The sequence below is a fragment of the Athene noctua genome, chromosome 18 (assembly GCF_965140245.1).
Source record: "Athene noctua chromosome 18, bAthNoc1.hap1.1, whole genome shotgun sequence".
NCBI classification, from domain to species: domain Eukaryota; kingdom Metazoa; phylum Chordata; class Aves; order Strigiformes; family Strigidae; genus Athene; species Athene noctua.
In genome coordinates, this window is record NC_134054.1 from 9,236,906 (window position 1) to 9,261,218 (window position 24,313).

The following is a 24,313-nucleotide window of genomic DNA, read 5'->3' on the forward strand; positions in this document are numbered from 1 at the left end:
ACGGGACGGGACGGGACGGGGCGGCCGCCCGACTCCGCCGGCAGCGGCCATGGCTTTCGGGAAGGCTCCGAAGGACCCTTTCGGCACCGCCGTGGGCAGCCTGGTCGGTGAGTACCGGGGGGACGCCCCGCCCTGCCCCGCAGCCCGCCCGAGGGCAGCCGCGGGGGCGCCGCTGCCCGCCCGGCCGTGAGGGGCGCGGCGGGCCGGAGCCCCCCCGCGCCGCCCGGCCGCGGCTGTACGGCGGCTGCCCTTGGCCTTTCAGAGCGGGCGACGTTCGGAGCGCTGCAGAGCGAGGAGTGGGGACAGTTCCTGCACATCTGCGACGTGATCAACGCGACGGAGGAGGGGTGAGCGGGGCAGGGGCCGGGGGCTCGGCGGGGGCACCGCGGGGGCAGAGGGACCGGAGGGACCGGCAGTGCCGGCACCTGCCCCCCTCACGGGTGGGGGATGCGAGCAGGCGGCGTTTCGTCTCGGAGGCGGCACCAGCGTCGCTCCAGGGCAGGGCAAAATCGAGCAGGCGGCAAACGACGCGGGTGTAAAGTTACCCCAAACGAAACAGCAGCAGGGAGCTGGTACCGCCCGTTCCTAGGGCAGAGGTCTGCCGGGCTCGGGGCCTCTTGCTCAGCCACGGGGGCTTGCAGGGGCCGGGGGCTTGCAGGGGCCGGGGGCTTGCAGGGGCCGGGGGCTTGCAGGGGCCGGGGGCTTGCAGGGGCCGGGGGCTTGCAGGGGCCGGGGGCTTGCAGGCTCTGCCCGTGGACACGAACTGCAGGAAGGTGATAACCCGAGTTTCTCTGTGCTTTGTATGACCTGTACTGCTTGTCAGGCTAAATGGGGACCCCTTTACTCTGCAAAACCCAGCCTGGATAAAGACCTTGTTTTGCCTATAAGACTGTTTAAAACTCTGTGCTTCTAACTTTTTATTGGAGTTCCCCACTATGCAACTTCCCAGCCAACCTACCTCACAGCAGCGCCTGGGTTTCTGTTCGCTGGGATCCATCGTACAAAGGGTGTACCCGTGGCTCCCAGGACAGGTCTCTTGCTCTGAACAGCCACGTTCTGGTTTGCTCAGCCACTTGCTGCTTTGTGCTTCCTTCTTCCCAACAGTAAAAGGAGAAGGAAATTTTTTCTCATGCAAGATTTGCTTCAGCGTTGCATTGCAAGCACTCATTGCGAGCAGTGGCATATTTTAACGCTGGAGAGCTTTCTCTAGGAGAATTGTGCCTTGGTTTCTGCACAAGTATATTTTTTTTATATCAGCTTTTCTTTCATTTTTTTGGATCCCATACTCTCACCCGTGGCTGTTAAAGCATGGAAGGTCAGTAATAACTCCCTTCTGGTCGCTGGCATAAGCAGCAGCGCGCTTTGACACTCAGCGTTAGTTTTTATGCAGAGCTTCTATGCAACAGAACTTTTTAAAATAAACTATTTCCTCTTGTGCACAGCTTATGCTTACAGAGGAACTCCTTAGAACTTCCTCCTAGGCAACCACTACTACTCACAGTGTGTAACAGGATGCTAGGAACAGCAGAACTGCTGTATCTAATTAGGCAAATGGTTATTTTAATACAATATCCAGCTCCTGACCAGAGCATTTCCAGATGCTTCAGTGAGAGAAGGAAGAAGTATGAGTGGAATAGTAGTAGTACAGCTTTCTGCAAGGGAAAGTTTTCTCTGTTCTCGTAGTCCCATCCATCTCTTGATGCTCTGCTGGTATGACTGGGTATGACACAGGATTAAGAGAAATAGAGACATCTCTTTGTTTGGTTTTTTTTTTCTGATGAAGTACAGCAACATTTCAAACTGAAAAATGTAGTAATGGTAAATACCCATTTAATTTCACTGACTTAGAAATATTTTCAACAAAGTTTTCTTTTTTTCTTATTGAAACATTGTATTTATGCCTATTGCTCCATTTTAGATTCTAGAGACATCCTAAAGAGACTTTAGGACATCTTGTTTTTGTTGATCATGAGCACTGAGCTGGCCCTTATAATTGTACGCTATAGATATTTGATATTAATCAGGCAAAACTGTTTCCCATGTGTGATGAGCTTGATACCATCATCCACCCTCTTCCTCCTACATAGATGGTTAAAAGATATGGGGTGTATATATATAGAAATCAAAATGACTGGGCTAGAACTGCCACTATCTTTAGGGTGGAATGGGTTGTCCATCCATACATGGTCATTACTCAGATGAGTTAAAAGCATCCTGCAATTATAAGATTGGAAGTTAGCCAAGACACCCCTACTCCTTACAGCACTCCCAGGAGAATATTTTTTAATTGCATCATACATGGAAAAATAAGTACCAGTCAACTCTTGGTACAGCTGGCAATTGTTACTCCCTTTCATAGCAATAAAAGCTAGATAAATAAATCTATTGTACAGCAGTGAAATAATATAATTTTGGAGGAGACTTTGCAGAGGAGAGTAACTATTTCTCTACACAAGTCTCTGGAGTAATGCAGTCTGCAGTAACAAACCTGATTTACTGCTTTGTTACTCTAGCTCAATGCTGAAGTGATTTTGCTGAAATCAATGGGGCAATCGCTCTAGTTTTATGTGGGTGTAAATAGAGGTCCCATATCTCAGGCCAGTATTTTTGGTTCTTGGATGAAGTTATGAACTAGAAAAACAGTCTGACTTCACTGGTAACTTCTACTTAATTTCTTGTCACAGGCCTAAAGATGCAGTTAAAGCACTAAAGAAAAAGCTTTCCAAAAACTGTAACCATAAGGAGATCAGGCTTACCCTGTCTGTAAGTACAGCTATGTTTATATTAATTAGACACTAAGAAGGAAAGCATTTTAAACGATAAGGTGGCATGCAGATTATCACTGACACAACTCCGTGATGTTTTCTGTCTTTGTTTGTGTGTACAGCACTACCCAAGTGCAGGTTGGATGGTCTACTGGTGTTCAGTAGAGCCCTGGATGATGCTAATTAAGTTCGTTGTTGTGGTGTTTTTTTTTTTAATGTGTACTGTGTAAAAGTAGTATAGTTCTTATTTACTCCAGTGACTCTGTGAGTGCCCCACCTGTTTGTGAAAGATACGCAGGTTGGGATGTTACACAGAAGCTATATTTGACCATTCTATTACTCACCTTGTGGTACTGATCTTAGTTAAACTAAGCGTGGTATGCAGCATCATGGAATGTGCAATACCTGTTTTGTAAAGGTAAGTGTTACCGCATATAAATGAGAAACTTGAATGAAAGGGTGACCATGGCGCGTTAAGCAAGGGAACAAGGCACAGGGCAAGCTGCATAAGATTCGGATGTTATGAGTAAAGGTTGGAGAGGCTCAGAATACCCTCATTTGAGATAACATGGCCTCCAGAATCTGATGGTGTCTGAACTATCCTAGAGTTTGGGGAAGCGTTGGGATTTCAGTCAATTTAAGGTTCACTGGAGCATGTTAATGCAGTTCTGTAGGCTGTAGCAGGAAGTTGCTAACACTATCGTAAGTCCAGAGTTCCTGAACTGAATTACTCTTGGCTAACAATAGTGCAGCTATGAGAAGAATCATACTATTCTTATTCTAAATTGTTGGGGATTTGTGTCGTTCATTATTTGTCTAGAAGCGTTTTCTTCACTGTTTCCTTATTTGAGGTTGTAGAGGCCTGTCTGGATTACACTAAGAAGTATTACTCATGGGTTTGGTATTTGTTATGCAAAATCATTATCTATATCGATATGTGCTGAGAAGTGATTAAGGAGGGTAGGTGATTGATAGAGTCAAATTGTAGGTCACTTAGCAATTGCCCAGGTGTCTCCTGACAGGTTAGAGCTGCAGATAAATGTGTTAAACATACCGATGTATACCTTCAGCTCGTTCCATTTCCTCACTTCTTTCCTGTCTTCCTCCTCCACCGTCTCGTGAGTCACCTTGCTGTGTGTTCTGTGCCTTTGCATAACAGAAGCACTTGGTTTCTGCTGTAAATGCAATCCCTGTATCAGATCTGCTTTCTTTCTCCTGCAGTCTTTGTGCACTTTGGTCTTTCTTGAATATCTGACACACTCACCTGGAGTTATGATAACACAGTGCTTAGATTTAGGAGCCTTTCTCTGGTTATTTACTCTGTAGATATACCCAAGGTGACATAGTTTAGCTCTTAAGAACATGAAAGTGGGAGAAGGATCTTGTTTCAGGTGTATCCAAGGAAGAAGTTCATTGTATTTGCTTGCAGGTGGAGTGTGTACCAGGTTTCGGTTGGGCTTGTTGTTCAACACTCTCTCACAGTCTCTGCTGTTCCAGGCCCTTTTCTCCACGTCTGTCTGTCCTCACCCGCTCACGTCTACGCAGGTAACTCGGCCTGCCGGGCAATCACATCCTTTTGGCCCAGCTTCTGTTTTCTGACTGTGGGTTTCTTCTCCCTGAGTTCCTTAATCTTTTGGGGTTTGGTTTTTGGTTTTTTAATAAGTGCCAGCTTCCTCTCTAACTCTTTCTTTCTGCTTTTGTTCTTATGTAAGATTTTCCATCCTTTGCCTCTCCCTCTGGCTCCTTTCCTTTTTCTGTTTTCTACCAGTATTGCCATCAGTTTAGCATATGTAAAACCTCTCCTTTGGCCTCATTGTTGACCATATATGACTTTTAACTCCTTTGTTCCCAAATCAGTCTTTCTGTGCAGTATCTTCTGGTTTTATGTTCTTGATTGCTTGATGAACTTGTTCCCATTTCTCATTCTGAAATGCTTAGATTGGAACAACAAATCATTGCAAATGGAAAAACAGAAATAATTTCAAACACCTAAACCAACTCTTAACTCTTCAAAAATTTTTTTTACAAAAATAAGGGCTCTCTTCTGATGAACTGTAAGTTACCACCTGTATTTCGTACAGTAAATGTGGTCCTCCAGCTTTTGAGACTACGTCAGATTATCTCTCCTACCTACATTAGATACAACTAAGAGGGCACCAGATCTACAAATCACTTTTCTTTTTAAACGTACTTTGATCTGCTTTTATTTACTCAACCTTGAAATTGTGGTATTTAATCTTTCTAATGAAACTGCTTAGGGATCTTATTCCCAGGGAATACATGCAGAGTGAAATGTGAAAATCTTCATCTCGGGTAGCACGACTGCACGTGTTAGCCCTGATTCCGTCATTGAGACGTGTTAAATCTCAACGGTGTCTTCTTCCTGGCTCATAGATGCTTATTTGTTTACTTGGAGGAAGAAGGGTGAGTGCCAGCAGTAAAATGTGTTGCTATGGCTTGGCTTCATGGACTCTGATCTACTGAAGTTACCTGGTGCTGGTGAAGTCACGTGGATTGAGGTGTATGTGTGTCAGGCCATGAAGTTGCTTCACGCACAGTCTTTGATAAAGCCAAGAGATCAGGCTTGGCAGCGGTAGTTTTGCAATCGGAGTGAAGAGGATTAGAATTTTTAGGCAGGAATCCAACAAAGTGTGCGTGTATTGTTTGACTTCTTATTACTGATAGGCTTTGGATATGTAAACTCTGTTTATGTAGTGAACATTGAGGCACCTGGTCAGTTGTCTCTGTAGATCACCCTTGGCTTTGAAAAGCAGTTACTGTGGTGCCCCAGTTCTGATGCCTTTAAGGTCTTAGGGACTGAACAGCACATGGGGAGGTAGTTTTATTGCATGCGTCCCTCTCTGTACCAGTGCCTACACAGACTTATGTAGAAAGCAGTGGGCAGAAATTTAAGGTGGAATTACTGTTTCACTTCTGCATTACATTGTTGGAAAAGACTTTCAAGGAAGTCAGTGGTTAGATTTAAATTGTAGAGTTTGGTTTTTTGCCTTAGGCTTTTTTCTTGTTTTCCTTTTAATAATCTGTAAGTTTTCAGATGCAAAAAAGAATTTTAGCATGGCAAATGTGGCCTTCAGATTTTACTTTGTTAAATTAATATTTCACGGAGCAGAAGATCTAAACAAAAATGTGAGGGAGCCCTCCAGCTCCTCAATCAAAAATGTCCTCATCAGTTTTATTATACTTTATGGTATATACGGTCAAAGAGGAAAAGAAAAGGACATTGAGTGGGAGCAAAAGAAATCCATATTTCAGTATTTTTCTATAGATATAATTTAAAAATTCAAGACTTCTGAAAAATTAATATTTTTGAAAGACAGAATCTTGGTAGAGTCTGAATAGGTACTACACTGTAACTGGTGAATGGCAGCTGAAAAAGCTGCTTGTACAGGTTTCTTTTAAATGCTGGCTCTTGGAAATAGTGTCTTGCTGTCCAAAACCTCTACTGGGTAGCCATCTGTATATGTTTAGCAGAGTGTAATCCTAGAGGTGGCTGAATGGCTTGAAGCTGCAAACTCTTCACCTGTGTTTTCTTGCGTTCACCCTAGATTTGGGAAGTAGCTGTCATAAACTTAACCCATTCATTCCAGCTTTATGGACAGTGCCTGGCTGCTTTAGATAAGGAGATTGTCCTACTGCATTCTGAGTGAGGTCTCCATTGATAAGGAATGCGGTTGTCTTTCTGTTATACCCGCCAACTTCTGCCCTTTTTTGTTTTTGCCTTATAGTTCACCTCAGTTCAGATGCCTTTTATCATTTTAGTTTTGCTGTCATGTGAACCAGAGGGCTTTGATCGTGCAATTCACCCCCCTCTTTCCTCAGTGCAGATCTCGGCTGGATGTCTGCTATCAGCTAGCTTGGAACATAGCAGCTCTGTCAATTCCAACAGTTCTCTGTCATTTAGAGGAAGTTTAATGGTTTGGTTGAAGTTAATTTGCCAGTTCTGTTATTAAAACATGTTTCTATTGAGATTCCATTGTGCTGTGTGGAGCAGTGGTTGACTTGGCCGCCTTGGATCTGTTAATTCCAATGGAACTTCTTGGGAAGGTGAAGTCCTATTTGCAATGATAAATAACCATATTGAAATTCTAATGAAAGGTGTTATTAGCATGAAAGTGGTTTGTCCATGAATAGTCCAGTTAAAAATAATTGAGTCAAATTCTTCTTTTTCTTACACCAGCTCAGTTTCGCTCTGAGTGAGTGGGCTGGCCTGGCGTAATTGCATGGAGGATCTAGCCCATTAGTTCAGTACTTTCATTCAGAGGGTAAATACTCAGTCCCTTAAGTAGGGAATTAATAATGGGGAATAGCATACCAAATTTCCCATGCACTGAGTTGAGAATGTTTTACACAGACCATCTTTGAAGTACTGCACAGGCAAATGACTTAGCTTATTAGCATATGTTTCATGTACTCTTTCAAATGAAAAATAATGATTCGAGCCAAGATTTTTTGGTAATTATCTCTCAGTTAGTTTTTTTGCACAGCAGTCTGCCAGTGTCTCTTTGTTCTACCCTGTTTTCATTTCAGCAATATATTTTCTTCTGGTCTTAAACCTGTTCTCCCGTAAGTTCCTGATCACACTGGGAGAAAAATCCCCAAGTCCTGAGGCTAGAAAATGAGTTACTAAAATGATTTCAGCTTAGTCAAATATAGTCTGCTCTGAATAGGAAAGTATATTTAACCTACTTTTATCAAGATTACAAGTGACCCTTAAAATCTGTATCCTTTTGAGAATGTATCCTGCTGTTTCATGATTCAGTGGAAATTTTGTCTTGAAACCCATGAAATTTTGCAAACTTTTGTTAGTTTCTACTCTTTGCTTTCACCTTTCCATCTTCCTTCTTAAATTGGATGGGGAAGTAAAGATAACAGTTGAAGAGTAAAAAGCACAAGAGTGACTGTTTCCCTCTACATGGGTCATCATAGTCTGGTGGTCGATCTCCAGATTTGAGCCAGGCAAGATGAGTTCTGTTCCTGATTCTGCACCTGATCTGACTGACCCCAGTTTCCTATCAAGACTTGTCCTGGCCTGATTGCAGGTGACTGGGATGCAGTGATAGGACAGACATTGTTAGGACAGACGCGTTACTTGCGGGGATTCTACTCTGAGCATTCCAAGCAGAGTTTTGGAAGTAGACTTCTTTCATGAAGATGAATCTGACAATTGGAACAATTCCACTCTTCTGTTTCACATCTTTGTGACCTTTAAACTCTGTGGAGAAATTGTACTCTGTGTTGTTGAATTTGTTCTTTTCTATTTTTTCATTAGTCTCTCACAGGGCAGGTTAGAGGAGAGGCATTTAGTAATCTTATTTTCTTCTCTTGTAGAGCTTTTCAGAATCTGTCAGACCAGGGGACCTGTGTGCTAGGCAGTGAATTAATTCTATTACTGAATCTGTACAAGTCTTTTTTCTTTTTTGTTTTTAAGCTATAGACAGATTTCATGCTGTTAAAGTACCGTATGTTCAGTAACTACTATGACATGGAAACAAGCGTGACCATACTTCTTTATTAAAAGCAGTACAACTCTCGCTAACGCATCTCATTTTGTATTGCATGGGTTTAATGGTGCACACAGCAAGCTACTGTTTCCCTGTAGTAACCTCATCAGACATTGTAGTGAGATAGCTGGCAATGATCTGTTCATATCTGTTTGTACTCATCCCCATAACACCTTGGAACAAATTAAACAAAAGCAGTCAAGTTGGGTTTTTTTTCTTAGTATCTCTAACAGAAGCTTTTTGTGTGTGCAGCTGCTTGACATGTGTATAGAGAACTGTGGCCCAAGGTTCCAGTCTTTAGTTGTGAAGAAAGATTTCTGTAAAGACAAGCTGGTGAAACTACTGAATCCAAGATACAATCTGCCAATTGACATGCAGGAGAAAATCTTGACCTTTATCATGGTAAGTCTAGAGTAAACAGTAAGTGTTTGTGTGTCTGCTATATGGTAAATATTTAACGATGGAACCCATTTCTCTACTGTAATATACTCATGAGAACCTAAAGCAGACTTTATTCTTGGTGCTTCTGCTTCAAGGACGAGTAGCACAGACTGGAGAAAAAAAAAGGGAGAGAACTGGAATCAACCTCCACCTTTTATATTCCCTTCCCAGTTGATGTATGTGCTCCCTCTGGGGTTGCTCTTAGCAAGCAGATGAGAGATCAGTTTGGAGCTTTTGTGGTTCCTGCTGCTTTGAATGGAGTTACCTGGAGTGGATGCAGGGAATGACCTGCCTTTAGGATCACATGTTTTCAAAGCACTTGCCTGACCCCACTGACTGTCCATTTCTGTGACTGTTACTGTTCCTGTTATTTCAAAACTAGACATGGGCCCGAGGCTTCCAAGGAACGGTGGATGTGAGTGAAGTAAAAGAAGTTTATCTAGAACTGCTGAAGAAAGGTGTGGAGTTTCCATCTTCTGACACCAACAGAGAGGGAACTAAGGTGGGGATACACGAGGATACTTCATTAACCATTGTAAATCCGAAACAGGATGTGTTAATTGTATGAGCTCTGTAGACAAAGAAGGTGTTTGGTTTACATTCTTTTTATTTAAATGCTCCAGGGCAGAATATGACCAACCTACTTAAGCATGTGAGCTGGAAACAGTTTCAATTATAACAGCTAAGATAACAACAAAGAAACCTGGCCTATATAATAGTTTATTTTATTTCAAATCACAGATTAGTGAATATGTTCTTGAAAGGGAAGCATTTCTCCCTTAAGACTTTCAAAGTGTGTAAAGTATTTGGACACGCTGTTTACCTCAAACTGAATGAGAGCTGAGTGCCCCAAACTTGTCAACTTCTGCAAGTTTCAGCTAAAATGAGTAAGACTTTCACAAACACACGTACTGTTCAGAATATGAGCATTATCTATCTTTAAAATTAAACCAAGAGGTAGAAATCTATAAGAAAATATTATTGACTGTATATCTCTCCAGCTGTTTGCACAGCCTCTACACAATAAATGTTATTTAAGCATATGTCATGGGTAGCATTGTGTAGCATCTAAGACATTAAATATAAGTATGACCTGAGCATTGGACATAAGCTGAAAATACAGTACATGTTTTAAAGCCATTCTTCACAGATTTTTTTTTTTTTTTTTTTAATTACAATAGTTTTCACAAGAGTTTTGGGAAGTGTGAAAGCTATCCACCACTGGGTGGAACCTGGCAATTACAGAATTAGACGTCTATAATCAGCACAGACAGAAATAATTCAAATTTATCCTGAGTTTGATGATTGAATAGTGGAGTGCACAAAAGCTTATTTAAAGGTTGATTGAACAAGATGTGTGGAGAATGCCCTCAGTAGACAATAATTCTTTTTCTCACCATGTACATAGAGATAATTCTGTCTACCACTTGTATCTGCCAGTTAAAATCAGTGGCAAACCTTCTGTTGATCTCCGTAACAGCAGACCTGAACTCAGTTTTTACCACAGTCTGTAGGAAGTGAAGGACTTGAAGTGTGCAGTCCTGTGCAGGTTGGGTTTTGGATTTGGAATTTTTTTATAACAGTTCAAATGCAACTCAAATGAAACTTGCTGAAGACAAAGTGTTCCAGCATTTTGATCCAGAAGGCCTTTGAAGTTCATCTTCTGCAGAGACCCAGATTTAACCCCACAACCTTTCCACTGCTTCCAGGTGTGATCACATTCTAAAATGTCCTTCACCGTAAAATTGCAGTGGCACTTTAGGAAGGACTCTTGCCTGTTAGGTGGCTTAAGAGCTCAAGTTGCTAGCCTGTTCTTAGTCATTCCCGATTTATCCTGGGATGGAATTTACTTGCAAACCCGTTTTAAAGATATCTGAATTCCGAGCCTCATTTTGTTACAAAATGAGGACCGGATATGTTCTTGTAGACCTTGCTCAGCAAATTCCATGGGAGCTTTGATCATGAGAAACCTGATGTCCAGTTGTCTAGCCTGACAAAGATGGTTTTTTAGCCCTCTCCTCTGGATGTCTGCTTCAATTCCTTTGTTAAAGCCAAACTCTGCACTTCTGTCTTTCTGCAGACTTCATCTCAGCCTTCTACAAAGTCATCACCATCTTCTGCTAATCCTGCGAAACGTTCTTTACTGCCTCTTCCCACAGGCCCAACATTATTGTTGACTCCTGAGCAGGTGCGGTACTAGAGGTTTAGAGGAGGGCAGGTCCACCTGAAATATCCTGTTAATGTGTGATTTCAGCAACCTGGGTGCAGAGACCACTGGAAGGGACCGTCAGTTCAAGTGGCATAGCTCTATATTCATGGTTTTAGGTTTGTTCTCCCAAAGATGTTTTATATGGTGGTGTGCGAAAGCAAAGTAGGCAGAAGAGAGTTCAATAAATGCCAAGCTGTACCCCAGTCAGAAAGTGGAGTAATTTACTCACGCATGGAAACTGATATAAGTTACTTTAAAGATAAGTGAGAAAGCGAAACTTACTTTTTCATAAGGATTGTGTGAAGAAATTATTCTAAAAAGCAGGAAGGAAAGGACAGTTCACTTCCATTTCTGCTCGGCCTGTAGGTAACTGAGAAGAGTAGAAGTAAGATTAGTGAGAGGGATTAACTAAGGAAAACAAGTAGTACTATCAGACTTGGATCTCAGTTTGATTGCACATATAACAGCTGAGCTAATTTAATTCATTTTCATGGCATGTCACCAGAGTAAAGTAATGCTAATTAGGCCCATATTATAACTATAATGGGGAAGAAAGTATGTATTAGAAGTAAGAATTATTCTGCTCACTCTCTTCACCTACACAATACTCTTTCCCATTGAACCCAACAGATCGGGAAACTGTACAGTGAACTGGATATGGCAAAAATGAATGTGAGAGTCATGTCATCAATATTAAAAGAAAATGTTCCTGGCTCTGAAAATCCAGATGATATGAATCTTTTACAGGTATGTGATAATTCATTGGTAGGGTATATTGGTTTCACTTGGTTGAGGTTGATTTAAAATATAACATATCCTTTCTTCTAAGATGTGGATTCAGATTGCCAAATGGAATCTCACAGCACATTTCTATCTCTGTTTTTCTCAGCTTCTGTCTTGTCTCTTTCACCTTTCCCTGACATCTAGGTAGACAGGAAAGGACAATACAGCTTGCAATGCAAATTTAAGCTCTAGGGAATTCCAAGGGCAAAGGAATTTCATAATGGAGCGTTCTCTGTTTAAGCATGTTCTGTCAAACAGCCCTGAGAACATTCCAGTTGGACGCAGTTGCCTTGTGGGAAAATAGATGATGACACAGTCTCTCTCTCATATCCGTCCTGGAGTTTTCAGTGCTCTCTTCGTTATTACAAGTACCTTAAAGGCATGCTGAAGGCCAGTTAAGAATATGAAGAGTTGGTTTTATGTGCGTGACCTCAAAGATTGGGAACTTGCTGTGCTGTAGATGAATCCATGTGCTCTTAAAGTGTAGCCTGAAGGAAGTGTATTGCAGTAGTCCAGTTCAGATTTCACAGTGAACATGCAGGCCACCTTCCTTCTGTGATGTTCTTCTTGCTCATGCTGTATTTTCTATTTTAGAAATTAAAAAGGCAGTATTACTTTAGCATTTCAAAAGTCACATATGTCAATGGACATTTTTCTGTTTCATATTGTCTGCAAGAATTTAAAATGCTTTTATCACATCCTGCTGTTTCTAAACTTAACCTTCAAACTTCCATGATGAAGAAGCAAAAATTTTTGTTAATTTGTCAGCATTAAATGTGTTGGAGAACTGATCTAATTTTTGCAAGCCTTTGGTGTGCAGTGGAGAGTTTTTCCTTTGCAAGGAGCCCTCATTGGGTGCTGTTGGTTTGCCTTTGAGGTTGTGCTGTTCAGCTCTGTCTGGTTATGGTTTGGTTCATGACTGGAGGTGAGTTACGGACAGAGAGCAGCAGTTTGCCACTGTCATCTTTAACAACAGGCAGTGCTGCTGGTCTGGGGGAACCAGATGGGAGACAAATGCACACTCTCAGTGGCTTTTGCTCCCCTGGAAATTCCTCGCATCTCCAACAGCCTCTTTTGCAGAGGTTTGTAGAGCTACAAGACCAAGGAGGAGAAGGGCCTGCGAAGCAAGGGTCTGAGCAGAGTAAACTTTAAACAGTGGCAAATGAGCTGTTGCAATAAATTGCAGAGGGCTTGCTTTGTCTGGACTCAAGGATTGAGAGTAGATTGTTCCAGCACTGGACACCACCTAAGCAGCTCATCTGTGGCTGTTCCGTGCACAACCCTTTACTTGTGGAGTGCTGCTGCCACCAGGGCGGTTGCCAAGGGGCAAACAGGCCTTGATGAGTTAACCAGACAGTGAAAGAAAGTCCAGGTAGAATACACTGGTTTAATATACTTGGCCACCTCTCTCCAGTCCATGACAAGGTAAGTGTTTCTGGTTGCGAAACAGGAAAAGTATGTCCTTCATTTCCTGTCTCCTGTGGCCCTTGTGCATGTGGGCGCACAGATGAGGTTGCCCACAGTAAACCAGTGGATTCTTATGGACACTCCCAGTAATAAAGTTGTTGGCAATAGTTTGAGGACAGGGTGTGGAGTTCCCGTTTGTGGGAGAGTTAACTAAAAACTCATTTCTTTTATGTTGATTTCACTGTTGTTCTTTCTGTTGTTTTCCCCTGTGCGCTGAGCGGTGTAAATCGTCAGGCATGGCTAGCCTGTTCCTTCAGCAGTGTTTAATGTTCCCTCTTGTTTGTGGCTCTACCTGGATTGCTGGGATTAGGCTTTTGTTGTCAAAGAACAAAGTCCTTTATTAAAAGAGCTGCTTGTTCAGGCTTTGAGTGAGTTGGAGACATTAGTTTCAGGCCTTCTGATTTATCTGGAGTGTCTTAATAAAAACTGTAACAGGATAAACTCTGTCAGTGCAACTTTTCAGTTCTGTAGCTTCATGAAGTGGCTAGGCTTCTCCCTTTCTCCACCCTCTTTTGGACAAGGCTTAAGACTGCAGATCTCACTTGAAATATTCTGCTGACCAGTAAGAGTAGCTAAAGAACAGCTAAAGCTCAGTCAAGAAGAGTAACAAACTTCTGTACTGGATAATGAGTAGATGTACTTGGTGGACATGGAGAAATTTAGGTCCAGCTCATCAGCTGGTAAGAATTAGCACAAATTCATTGGAATCACTGAAGATTGTTATACCAGCTAGTATATCATTATAAAACTTTAGTTTTCAAAACATGAGTACATGCATCATTGTGAGTAGGAGCAAAGCCTGGCATGGCAAATCCATGCTTGAAATGTGTCTCCATTTCCTTCTCTATTGAATATTGATATTTACAGAGGAGCTAGTCTGCCTGTATAATGGAGTCGTAAGAAATGCTTTTTTTTAAAATGCAGATCAGGCAATAAAGTGTGGAGCTGGAGACTTTTTAAATTTACAGACATTAAACTGAATGCATTTTTGTGTGTTTTATCCTGGTCTATCATGATACAGTCCTATGGAAGGTACAGTACTGTAATCTTCCTGTGGATTTGGCAAAGGAACGCAAATTTTCTTTTTAGATAAATAATATAATTTATTTATGTGAAGTATATGGTTTTTGAGGAAAAATAAGATCACTTTGAAAATAATACCAGAGCAATTTCTAAATAGCCATGTGCAAATACAGCATTTCCCCCCCCCCCCCCCCCCTCCCCTTTTTTTTTTTCCTTAAGCGGAGCCAGCCAGCATTTGCAAATGCACAGTGGGGGGGGGAAATGTTGGCTGAGTTGAAGTTCCTGTTGCTAAAGAATTTGCTTCTTTGAACATGCAAAATCTGCAGTGGAGAGGAATATAAATAAGCTATCTTCCATTTCAACTGGCAGTAATGTGAAATTCCGCTCAGTAAACTCTCATAATTTTTCTCAGTGGGCTCTGCTAGGTTTGTGTTACTTTCTCAAAAAGTGCATAGATTAAGTCCACCCAAACTTCCCCACTTAGAGGAACAGTTAGAGCTAGAGACCTGTGTCACAGAGAACTGTCCCTTAGACTACTATTGTCTCTTCTGCAAGCAGATGTTGAACAAGGTCACATTCATTACATCCTTGTGAGGCATCCTGCTGAGCTTAATCAGCTTCAAACAGGATCAAATCAGATTTCCTGTGCATCACCCATAGGGGTCTTCGTTATTTTGCAATTTGTAGTTTAGTCTTTAGAGACAGATATATCTTTAGAAATAAAGGTGGGCCAGGAGGTAGGGATTGGGTAGGAGTGCTGCCTCTGATGGTAGGAGTTGTCAACCTGCCTTGCAGAGATCAAAGACATGAAAATGATGCTATTTGCCGCGTTTGGTATGCATGTGGTTTGTGTAAATTAAGGAATGTTACCTGTGAGTCTGCAGTGCTCAAGTGTTATCATTCTTCTCCAGAACTGACAAATCAGAAGATCACAGTTACGATTTTTTTTTTTTTCCCCCACTGCTGCCTTGCGCAGAAGCTCTATAAGACCTGTCGGATGATGCAGGAGAGGATCATGGAATTGCTGGTGACAGTGGAGAATGAAGATGTGATAGTTGAGTTAATACAAGTAAATGAAGATCTGAATAATGTCCTCCTGGGACATGAGAGGTAAGTAGAGTGCCTCTCCTCACATTTGGTATCCTGAGTAAGTGCACTTAATGGACACAGATGTGTCAATCAACATCTAATGTTGATCCTCCACAAGGAGACAGATTTTTATCTTTAAATCCAGAAAAGGAACATGATTACAAAACCAGAAAATTACGTGTTTGCCTGTCCTAAACACTTCAGAAACAGTTCATAAAGGCAGTTAGAAAACCATTAGAATGGGATAAGCCAAGTTAACAGTATGGACAAGAAATCAGACAGAGGCACACAAACAGAAATCGCTCTGGAATTGGACATTCCTTTTTGGTGGTGCACAGTGAATTTGTCATCAATCTGCTACAAACACTTTGGTACTGGTGATGGTCCTTATCTCTGTTAAGTGTATATGCTTCCAGGAAGAAGAATATTTGTTCTTATTTCTAAACAACTTTGACAGCTTTACTGCAGAAATCAACCATGGAATAGCATTCTGCCTCATTGCATGCTTGAGAGTGCTGCTTGCATTTCTCAACTGGATTGAAACACACTGTTCTACTTGTCTTACAGCAGAAAATGTTTCTTTCTTTCACGCATGGAAGCACCACAGTGCTTGCGTTGACATCCTGTGTATTAGCGTGACTAGACGCTAGCAAAACTGAAATTAATTTTAAACTCAAATTTCTGGTATTATCGCCCAGAATATCACGTGAGTGTACTCATGGAGAGTATTCTGGTTTAATAGGAACTAGCCTTCCATGTCAAGTATTTGATCTCTTCCGTGGCTCAGAAATGTTCTAGAAATCATTATGCATCAAGTGCAATGGTTCATGATTAAATTTAACATATTTAGAGAATTTTAGTCATCTTTTCTTTTTAATCCTCATCTGAATGCTGCACTGAAAATATCCCTGATTCTTCTAAGTGTCATAGCACGAACTTTGGTCCTAACCCTGACAACACTTGGTTTTCCTTTAGCCTACAGTTTCATGTCTACAGCAGCGTTGGTATATTTTACAGACTGCCTTGAAAGAATTGTGTGCTCACTTCTTGCTTTAGGAAGTTTTTCATTTTACTAAAGTAAGAATAGAATTCTGTTCAGCTTCTGTAAATCCACTGAAGTCAGATGTGGGCTTATGTTTTGTTACAACTGATGAATATTGGCAAGGTCAAGAACCTCTTAAACTATGAATAGCAGCCTGTGGGTAAAAGTCGATAAATTCTCTATGAAAGACTCACCTCATGATTGAAGGAGCAATTAATTGGCCATTGTGAAACTGGACAGAAGACTACTGCGTTTTAGTACTATAATATTATCGTTTATATGTAATAAGTCTCCCTTGGTGCAGATGCATTTCACTTTAGAATTGATAGTGTTAAAATGTCTTTGGTTAATGTTTGCTGCAGATTTGTTCTTTGGAACTCCCTCTGAACAATGAGATGTATAAAGGACAAACTGATTTTAACTAGCTGCATCTGTTTTGTACTCTGTGTATTGTTAGAAGACAAGTCATGCTGCATTCTCTGTTTCTGATTATTAATGTAGAGTCCAAATTAAATCCAGAGCAATCCCCATTGTGCAATAAACTGGCCTCATGTATGTAACAATGACTCCCTCTAGTGGCTTTAGCAACTTTTCCGTTCTTGTGTTTCAGATAAGTATTTTGCGTTCTGCAGTTGGAAAGGTTTTTCTTCTTCTGTTTCTCCCTGCTTATATACTATCTTTGTGGGCCTTGCCAGTATGGTAACCCCGAATAGCAGATGCGGTTTTATAGGCAGTGACATGTCTGTACCACTTAGGGCTCTTCTGAAATGGCTTGACCTTACGAATGCTGGGTATCGCTTGGCTGGGTCTCCTGGAGACTCCTCATACATAAGTATTTATGGAGGTGGATTTTTTTGGTTTCCTTTTTAAAAAAAATTATTTCAAATGCCTGAACTAATGAGAGGGCTGTGTGCCAGAATAGGCATGTGGTTTGTTCTGAGATGGTGTGAGAGGAGGTGGGGACCTCTGAGGGCAGGCGGCTTCCCGGGACTCAGAAGAGCCTTCTGATAGAAGGAGCCAGATTGGATACAGTGTGTGCTCATAGTGACCTGTCCGGCATGAGAAAACTATTGTCAGCTGTGCTTGGCTGTGATTTGGAAGGAATGGATGGTTGGCTCCAAAAGTGAGGCCAAGAACAAACCAACTGGTGTTAGTACAGGGGATCAGAGGACCACAGCCCTGAAGAGCAGCGAGTCAAATTGCTAGTGCAGAGACAAGTGCCCCAGAGAAAAGCAGCTGTAGTGCTTGTTGGGTGCCTCTGGAGTCTTGATTATCAAACTTTGATTATAACTGGTTTCATATTCTTATGAATGACATCGCAGAAATGTCAGAATGAACATTTCACTCTGCAACTTGAACAGGTTCTCTCGAAACAGAGTTCGTTTCTTGGAGAATCAGAGAATACAACGTGAACGCACAGAGGTGAGTAATTACAGATGGACTTGTGAACTGAGGGCTGTAAACAGTCCTTTTTCTGTTCACTATGAAAAATACACTTATAGTTTACACAGAATTTTATTCTCTAGTTGAGAGAGGTGCAGGAGACAGCAGGCTGATACGACTCTTACCAATTTTTCTAAAGTCTCACTTGCAGGAGTTCATGCAAATTCATGCATGTAAAGCAGCAAATAATGTCATCTAAGATGGAAGCTTGGTCAGGAAAAGTGAGCCTGTTCAAATGCTGGTTTATTATTGCTACAGCTAAGCAGTATTGTCTGCCATCTACAAAATGAGGAACTATAATGTTGCTTTTCATTTTTCCTGTTAAGCATTTACAGACTGGAATACTATTACACTATCAGAATTCACTATTACGGATGGTTTTTTTTCTGATTCAAAGCTTTTTCTGAATTGTGAATAATGGCTTGTAGCAAATCTTTAATGACTATCCTTTATCGATTGATAATTATGGTTAATTATGCTGCCCAAAGTAGTTTTGCATATGTTTCAGCTTCTGCTAAGCCATAATTGTGTAGTCATCTAGGACTCAATCTGAAAATGACTGCATTGTGAATGCTGAAATACAGCTGACAATTATTTTAAAAAGGTAGAAGATCATCTTGTTTTCCTTGAAAAGCCACTATTACTACATTCTGGTTATGTAGGTGGATGTTTTTACTTGGTGGATGCACTGTTGAATAAGTTAATAGTCCAAATGGTGCAGTCTGTGCATTTTTATATTATTCAGGAGTCTCCAAGTTTAAAATGCTTTTTTTTTTTTTCCCCCCCCTTTAATCTGGCGTGACCAGATCTGTATGATTCAAGCAGATGGTTTTATTAAAGTCATTGGCTGGCTGCGTTCTTAATTCTAACACATTCCCAGGAGAAACAAAGGGAACCCTTCTCTGTGGCTTAGGAAACATTGTTGTGATTTTGAACTTTTCCTATCCAAAACAGGACTGGGGGGGGGGGGGGGGGGGGATCAGTCTCCTAAGTATGTATCAAACCTCAATAACACAAATAAGTAGTATGAAAGTAATTTTACAAGGACCAGTCAGATGGTTGATATCAAGCTTGTATCTAAACAGGCTCATGATTGCTTTTTAGAACTGTATCTGTTCTGTTTCCTACTTCAGAATTTTTCTTAATTTTTTGAGATAGCAACCTTGCTGAAACTGATCTTTACTGGAAAGCATTTTTTGTTTCATTAGTTATCTTTCACACACCAAAATAAAGAAAAACCCTGGTCTTTTCTCATACTTAGCAGTCTTTAATATTATGATTTTTAAAGTTTATATTCTGTGAAAATAGCAATTTGTTTAAAAATATACAAGTTCTTTTTTTTAACACCCAACAACAAAGCATCGAAAAAAACCTCAAACAACTTTATTCCTTTCCAAATGTTAAGCTGTACAGGAAACAGCCATCTGCTCCCTCAAGTGATCTACTTGACCTCTCCGTAGATTCTCCATCTCCTGTGCCAGCAGTGGTGCAGACTGACTCTGCAGTGTCTCCTTCAGGCCTTAGTAAGTGATGAATGCACGTTTCCCTTGCAGTCTGTTTTCCTAAAGCAAACCAACAAGAGCTTAATGGAGAAATCAAGAAGCTCTTTGTAAGAGAGAAAAGAAAGATACTCCTTAACTTTAAGGATGTTCCTTAAATCTCCTTAAAAGGAGAATTGATGTGTGTAGACAGGAAAAAAATGTAAGGTAGTATAAGGTTCCCTGTAATTTATTTACCTTTTTCCCCATTATGTGAATTTGAACAGTAGAACATGCTGTTTTCTATTACAGTGAAGCCTGTAAAACAGTCTGGTAGTTGCTTCTTCTGTAGACTTGGAAGACATGCTTTTCTCAGACCCTCTTGATGTCCTAAGTTTTTTCAGGAGGCATTTGGTGTTAGAAACAGTTCACTTTGAGAAAGGTACACATCTCCTCTAACTTCAGACTTCTTTCTTAATCAGAGGAGTGAGTAAAGCTCCTAACTTTGATACCCTGAATTACTGTTTGCAGAAGCTCCTCCTTCATCCACTCTAGGGGAGTCCGTGTACTGAAGTTTTAGTTGTGAATGGTCCCCCAGGAATAAATGCTTATAATTCCATTTTAATCTTTTAGAAATAGCGGAAGGAGTTTTAAATGGTATCTGCCACGTATAGCACTACTGATGTTGTTCTGACATTTTAAGGAGATAAATATATTGTGTCTATAACCTTCTCAAGAGTTATTAAAATTTTCTTTCATGTGATAAACAGCAATTCATTTCAGATTCTTTATACGCCTTCCAAACAAAACTTTACCTTCAGTGTTCATAGTGCAAGTAACTAACATTTGCTTAATGTTTAAATGATCATTAATTATTGCTTTGAATTTCAGATTGCATATCTGCACACCCTGAAGATAAAACCAGGCATCATTCATCAATTTATCCACAGCTAGATTTAACAACTACTACAAAAGCTCAGCAATTCCTGTGAGTAATCTCTTATCAAGAAGTGGTAATAGATAACAGATCTTCAGAGGTTTTAGTATTCTGCAATTCATCTAATGAGTTTATAGAAAGCTCTGAGAACACAGATTTACTGCTTTTACACGTTAGTCCAGTAAAACAAGTGAAAACTACCTGTGTGCTAGACATTGCTTAACATGTTTAAAAATACAGTACTCCTGCAGCTCTCCTTAGTCATAGACATAAATTTATCTCTACAGTCAAAACATACTTGAGATATGACTTTCCACTTGAGTGTTGCCAGTGCTGCAGTGAAAGGGAGAAACACATGAATTGTACAGGTCAATAAGAACAATTTAGAACAGGAGAGTTGTCCTTGGAGTTCCCTACCTTTTATGTGAATGGGACACTGGCCCAACCTGCTCATGCTGCTCTCAGTTGTGACATAAGGTAAAGACAGACCAGCAAAAATAATGTAACTATCAGAACATACAGTTTTGATGATTTCTCAGTTACTTTCAATGTATTACTCTCTCCTAGATTTGCAACTGAAGCACAAACCAGTAGTGTAAGCAACCCAGCTGGACACTCATACAGCAATGTGAGTAACACTCATGTCCAGGATAATCATTCTTTGCTGGCAACTGTCAAAATGAGAATGGTTTGGATTTACCCCGACTGCTGTCCAAATGGGATACAAAGATGTGTTCTGTGGCCCTGCCCCATGCATCAGGGAACACTCTGTATTTGGGGACCAGGCCAACTTTCCTCTTTGATACTACAGATGCTAATAGGAAAGCATATTTTTCTTGGGTCCAGCACTGTCTTGGGGAATTTTGCAGAAAACAGTTGCTCTATTATTTGTTTAATCTGTTGCTGTGTGAAACAAGCTGAGATCTCCTGCTGCCATTATGTTACTCTGGTGTATTTCTTATGTCAAATAAAATATTAAAAAAAAACCCCAACCAACCAAACCAACAACAAAACAAGCAAAAAAACCCAAATGCTTAAAGAAAATAGGGTGTAGGACAAATGGCATATGCTGCAAACAAAACACCCATGACAGAAGGAATACGAAGAAAACGAAGGGGCTTTGAGGTAATGCTGTGCATTTGGATGCTATTCTGTGGTAGGCAGTATGGAGTAGAGAAGATGAGAGGCAGCCCCCAAACACACATGTGTATTCCCTATTTTAAACTGCAAATAAAAGCAGATACCTGTATTGTGAATGCTGCTGTCTTTGCGTCTGTGTAGTGTAACAAATTACACAGGAGTGAGTTATACAGATGTGCTGTAGATAATGCTAAAAGGTGTTTGGAACTTTTGTGTGGGGAATGGAGATTAATTAGATTGATAACTGTTGACCCTAGAATTTACCTGCTACAGTCTGAGAGTCTAAAGATAAATCAGCAGTTATATGAGTTAAATCAAACCAGTTTTCAGAGAACAATCTGTTTATGCACTGTCTTGCTTGATGTCCTTAGTTGGCGACTCTTTTAAGCCCAGTGCCTCTGAATCCAGTAAATGTACAGACTGGACATACTACATCATTAAATGGACCATCACCAGCAGGTAATAAATACTGCAAACCACTTAACTTTAATGGAGATACATTTTTCTTGTTAAGAATTTAAAGGTTTTAATAAATGTTAAAGGCAAGGAGCAGCAACAAACACTGACAAGATCTCATATTGTTTGTGGCTTCTCTTAGACACGTCTGTCCATTTTAGTATTTACAGCAACTGGATAAATAGGAGGTAATCTGCTACTTTCAGGAAGATATAATAAAGTACCCTGCAGTAAGCATGCTTTTCACTTACATTTAGATCTGTATTTATCTGCCTGTCTTTATTCTTCAGCTGCATCAAAGAACAAGTCACAATCGTCTCATTACTACGAGATAATGGAATTTGATCCCTTGGCTCCCACTGAGTAAGTAACTTTTAGAATAGATAATACACAGTTTTCTTGGGTGCCAAAGGCAAGAAGGCTTCTGAGATGGCTTTTTCTTCTGAGTGAGAAAACAGAGCATGCTATTTGGACTGAGTTAGCTGACCAATTGGATTGCTAATGTAAATGAGAATGGCTGCATTTTGTACATTTTCTCTCCATATTTCCGGCATAACCAATGAAGGAATAAACTCTTGTAGTGTGTTCACTGAAGAGCATCTGTAAAAATGGTGGAATAATGCTGTCCAGTGATAGGAAAAAGTTAATAAAACATGGCAAGGGTGCTGGTGGAGGAAGCTGATTGACTCTTCAACACAGGTAGTTGCTGGCGCAAGGTAACCAAAGTATTTCCTGTTCACAGCAATTGTGATTAAGAATTATATTCTATTGCATATCAAGAAAATCTTCAATTTAAATATTAAGCTACAAAAGGGAATGGATGCTAGCACTCATCAGAGGGCCAAATAGTCAGACAGAAGACTAATATGAAACTAAAAGGATGGCAGAACTCTCCTTTCTACTAGTAAACTGCAAAAAATTTGAGCCATCTACCCAAAACTTACTTTCAAAGAACCATTGAATTCTGAGATAATAAATAAAGCTTTGTTGAGATTTTTTAACTAGTGCAGTAATTGCATGCCATGTGATATGCTTGTCATTTGTGTTCCCAAGCTTCTTTCATCAAAAGAGACAATGTCCAGAGGCATCTCATTAAATATATCATCACAGACACACCGCAGGATTGGCTCTTTGTTTCCATGGGAAGCTGGGCATCCTGCAAGTGGTGCTACTGGTGCTACTCTGTTAGGCAAACACTGTAAACTCTTGGCAATTTGTGCTTGGGCAGGATTTCATTGGGGCATTCTGTCAAAATGAAATAACTGTGATGGAGGAGTCACCCTGTTCCTCTTATTTCAGAGCCATTTACGAAGAAATTGATGTTGTGCTGAAGACAGAAGTTAAAAAGAATACAGAGTGCTGAAGGTGGAATCTTTTACTGAACCTGTGTTACTCTCTGATGCTGGTCCTGTGCAGTGCTTCCTGTAATGTAGAAGTGAATAACAGAATAGGTTTTGTGTTTTTGACACAACAAACAATAAGTATTGGAATACTGAGTGGAAAACAAAGAGTTACTTGGATCTACACCTTTATAATTTGTTCTAAATGGTCAATACTCTGTTCTTCAAGGTGACTTCCATAATTAAAGTATTTTGGGGGCCTTTAAAATATGTTTTCCAAATTCACCTGTGTATGAAGTAACACTTGACACGTGACACAAGAAAACAAAAATAGACTGTTGCAGCTATAGAAGAAAGTTTTTCTTCAAAGTTAACTGTTCCTTTGCATCATTTTACTCCTTTATGCAACAAACAGAATGTTTACAGAAATGGCAGAATCCAGTTTCTATTTTGGCCTTGTTGCTGCCAGTGTTAATCTCCCTAAAAAATTATAATGGGGTTTTGATATGTAGGTATTTTCTAAAATTGGGCCTCTTGATAGATGTCTGAAGACATGCAGTGTTACTTTCCTACATTCATATTCTGAATACGGATTTTATTTTCTTCCTAAAAGCCTGCAGTAGAGTTGGATTTTTGTCTTGGTAAGAACCTGAGCTGGTACATGAGGTGCTGTCATCCATGATGAACAGAACAGAAAAAACCCTGCTTGTTCCTGTGGTGGTGTTGCTTGTATTTACTCAGTAAATATTGGAGGGCGATCAATAATTTCTTTCAGTGTTCCTGCCCTGCAGAGATTATTGTTCTGGTGAAGGAAAAAATAATCATCTACAATGCAGATGAGCAATAGTTATCCATTTATTTTAATCAAGTTGTTTAACCCTGTTAATAAGTTTTATCTTTTAATAATTAAAGTGCCTTATCTATTCTAACGCTGAATGTCAGTCATGCACTTTGACAGGTATGGTTCTCTGAATTTATAATTGATATAAAAGTTGAGAACTTGGTTCATGTTCATAGCTGATAAGCTAATTTTTTTGTGAAATACTGCATTTTAAATGTTAATTACATTAACTGTTTTAAGTGCTAAGAAGTTCTCAGTCGGTTTTGCAATTTTTGTAGCATAAAATTCCAAATAAAAGCAAATGCTTACTGAGAAGTTTTAACCCTCATCACTTCTG

General features: G+C 40.4%; 1 protein-coding gene across 1 annotated transcript; it reads left to right on the forward strand.

Moving 5' to 3' along the window:
- Positions 1-24,309, forward strand: TOM1L1 (target of myb1 like 1 membrane trafficking protein). The gene is made up of 15 exons (XM_074921972.1): positions 1-107; positions 263-347; positions 2,685-2,763; positions 8,540-8,689; positions 9,111-9,230; positions 10,809-10,916; positions 11,568-11,684; positions 15,187-15,320; positions 17,703-17,763; positions 19,190-19,307; positions 20,154-20,250; positions 20,767-20,827; positions 21,711-21,798; positions 22,086-22,158; positions 23,095-24,309. The coding sequence occupies exons 1-15, from the start codon at positions 50-52 to the stop codon at positions 23,156-23,158; spliced, it is 1,413 nt and encodes a 470-aa protein (XP_074778073.1). The 5' UTR covers positions 1-49; the 3' UTR covers positions 23,159-24,309.
- The last annotated feature ends 4 nt before the right edge of the window (positions 24,310-24,313 follow it).

Excerpts from the sequence above, each read along its gene's own strand:
- TOM1L1 (XM_074921972.1), top strand. The coding sequence starts at position 50 with ATGGCTTTCGGGAAGGCTCCGAAGGACCCTTTCGGCACCGCCGTGGGC. Across the intron at positions 9,231-10,808 it reads CCAACAGAGAGGGAACTAAG|ACTTCATCTCAGCCTTCTAC; the intron begins GTGGGGATACAC and ends GTCTTTCTGCAG. Across the intron at positions 17,764-19,189 it reads TACAACGTGAACGCACAGAG|CTGTACAGGAAACAGCCATC; the intron begins GTGAGTAATTAC and ends CCAAATGTTAAG.